The following is a 1,618-nucleotide window of genomic DNA, read 5'->3' as shown; positions in this document are numbered from 1 at the left end:
GAAACTAGGCAGGCAGTGGTGCCATAATGAGGATGGTCTGTGACTCCAGAGTTTATTATCCATCCACCACATAATATCAACTTTTCCTCAAGTTTCTTGGGGAGAAGCCATTAGGTCCACTTCATGACATGCATGATACACAAGTGAAAGTCATCGCTAGCCAGGTAAGAACCCGTAGACACTGTCTCTCTCTCCACCTCTGGACTGCAGTACGAGGAGCTGCAGGTCACAGCGGGCAGACATGGGGATGACCTGCGCAACACCAAGCAGGAGATTGCTGAGATCAACCGCATGATCCAGAGGCTGAGATCCGAGATCGACCACGTCAAGAAGCAGGTATAGTGAGGGGCAATGGAGGGGAAAAGCATCATTTTTTTTTATTAGGCCATGAGGCAGCAGTCAACCATCATTTAGTAAAATTCTTTGGGAATCGAGTGATAAGCAGAGAAGGAAAGACATGCAGTTCCTAGGCTCAGTGAGAGTTCTCTCTGGCTCAGACACATGGATCACACCCAAGGACATGAAACAATCACCTGGGCAGAAGCACTCCCACCTGCTCAAAGATGTAAAAGTATAGTCTAGAGGCATTGGAAAGGCTTATGTAAGAAGACTGATTGACTTTGGAATTGCAAAGGACCAAGTTGGGTGAGGTGTCAAGTCAGAAAGCATGAGTAACATTGCTGAAAATCTGCTCAAGGTTCACGGTGAAAAAGAAAGTGAAACCAGGGCCATGAGAAAGGAAAACATGGCCCAAGCGGGTGAGAGAATGTGAGGCAGGAGGAAGGCAAGGTCTCAACAGCCTCATGTGAAAACTCATCACCTCAGTTGACAATGTTTGCAAATTGTTGTGGCATCCATACAAGATAATCAAAAATGGTTTTGGTTTTGCTTTGGAGACAACACTTAATGTCCTTGGTCTTGTGGCCACTCTGGCATCTTCCATGGGTCATCACCCACATCTTTAGGCAGCGGAGTTAACACAAAGGGGCACAGGATTTTATCATGTGACTCCAGACGTAAAAAATTTGAAGATAGTAAAAAGGTTAGACAGGAAGTGTCAGAGCTCATTTACCATCAATTCTGGGTTCCTGGTACCTTCTTTGCTGGAAAAGAACCAGCCAGGTTTAGTCTCCTCTGGAAGACCAGATGACAAGTTCTTTCCATTCCTTTCCCCTCTTAGTGTGCCAACCTGCAGGCTGCCATTGCTGATGCTGAGCAGCGTGGAGAGATGGCACTCAAGGATGCCAAGAACAAGCTGGAAGGGCTGGAGGACGCCCTGCAGAAGGCCAAGCAGGACCTGGCCCGACTGCTGAAGGAGTACCAGGAGCTGATGAATGTCAAGCTGGCCTTGGACGTGGAGATTGCCACCTACCGCAAGCTGCTGGAGGGCGAGGAGTGCAGGTGGGTAACTGACGCGACTTCCTCCAACAGCTGAGTCCATCTTCAACGTTCCTGGCACTGAGCACAACTTTAAGGTGCACTGCCCAAGACCATAATTGCTCTTCTTGGGAGAAAACTAAAAGTTTTCCCGTAGACTCGTCCACCCACCAAGGCTTCCCATGCTCCTCTGGGGAAGGGCTCTCTGAGGTCTCACCCTCCCTGTGTTCCTCTCCACAGG

At 48.8% G+C, this 1,618-nt stretch overlaps 1 protein-coding gene across 1 annotated transcript; it reads left to right on the top strand.

The window, feature by feature from the left end:
• Positions 1 to 210: 210 nt before the first annotated feature.
• On the top strand, positions 211 to 1,401 carry LOC112616818 (keratin, type II cytoskeletal 6A-like; the record flags this gene model as incomplete). Its single annotated transcript, XM_025373638.1, has 2 exons — positions 211 to 336; positions 1,181 to 1,401. Coding segments are annotated over 2 exons (347 nt in total), but the record flags the coding sequence as incomplete, so codon positions are not given.
• Positions 1,402 to 1,618: the final 217 nt, after the last annotated feature.

Source organism: Theropithecus gelada, unplaced genomic scaffold, assembly GCF_003255815.1.
Source record: "Theropithecus gelada isolate Dixy unplaced genomic scaffold, Tgel_1.0 HiC_scaffold_10071, whole genome shotgun sequence".
NCBI classification, from domain to species: Eukaryota; Metazoa; Chordata; class Mammalia; order Primates; family Cercopithecidae; genus Theropithecus; species Theropithecus gelada.
Note: the sequence above shows the minus strand (reverse complement) of the source record. Positions and strands in the feature narration are given on the sequence as shown.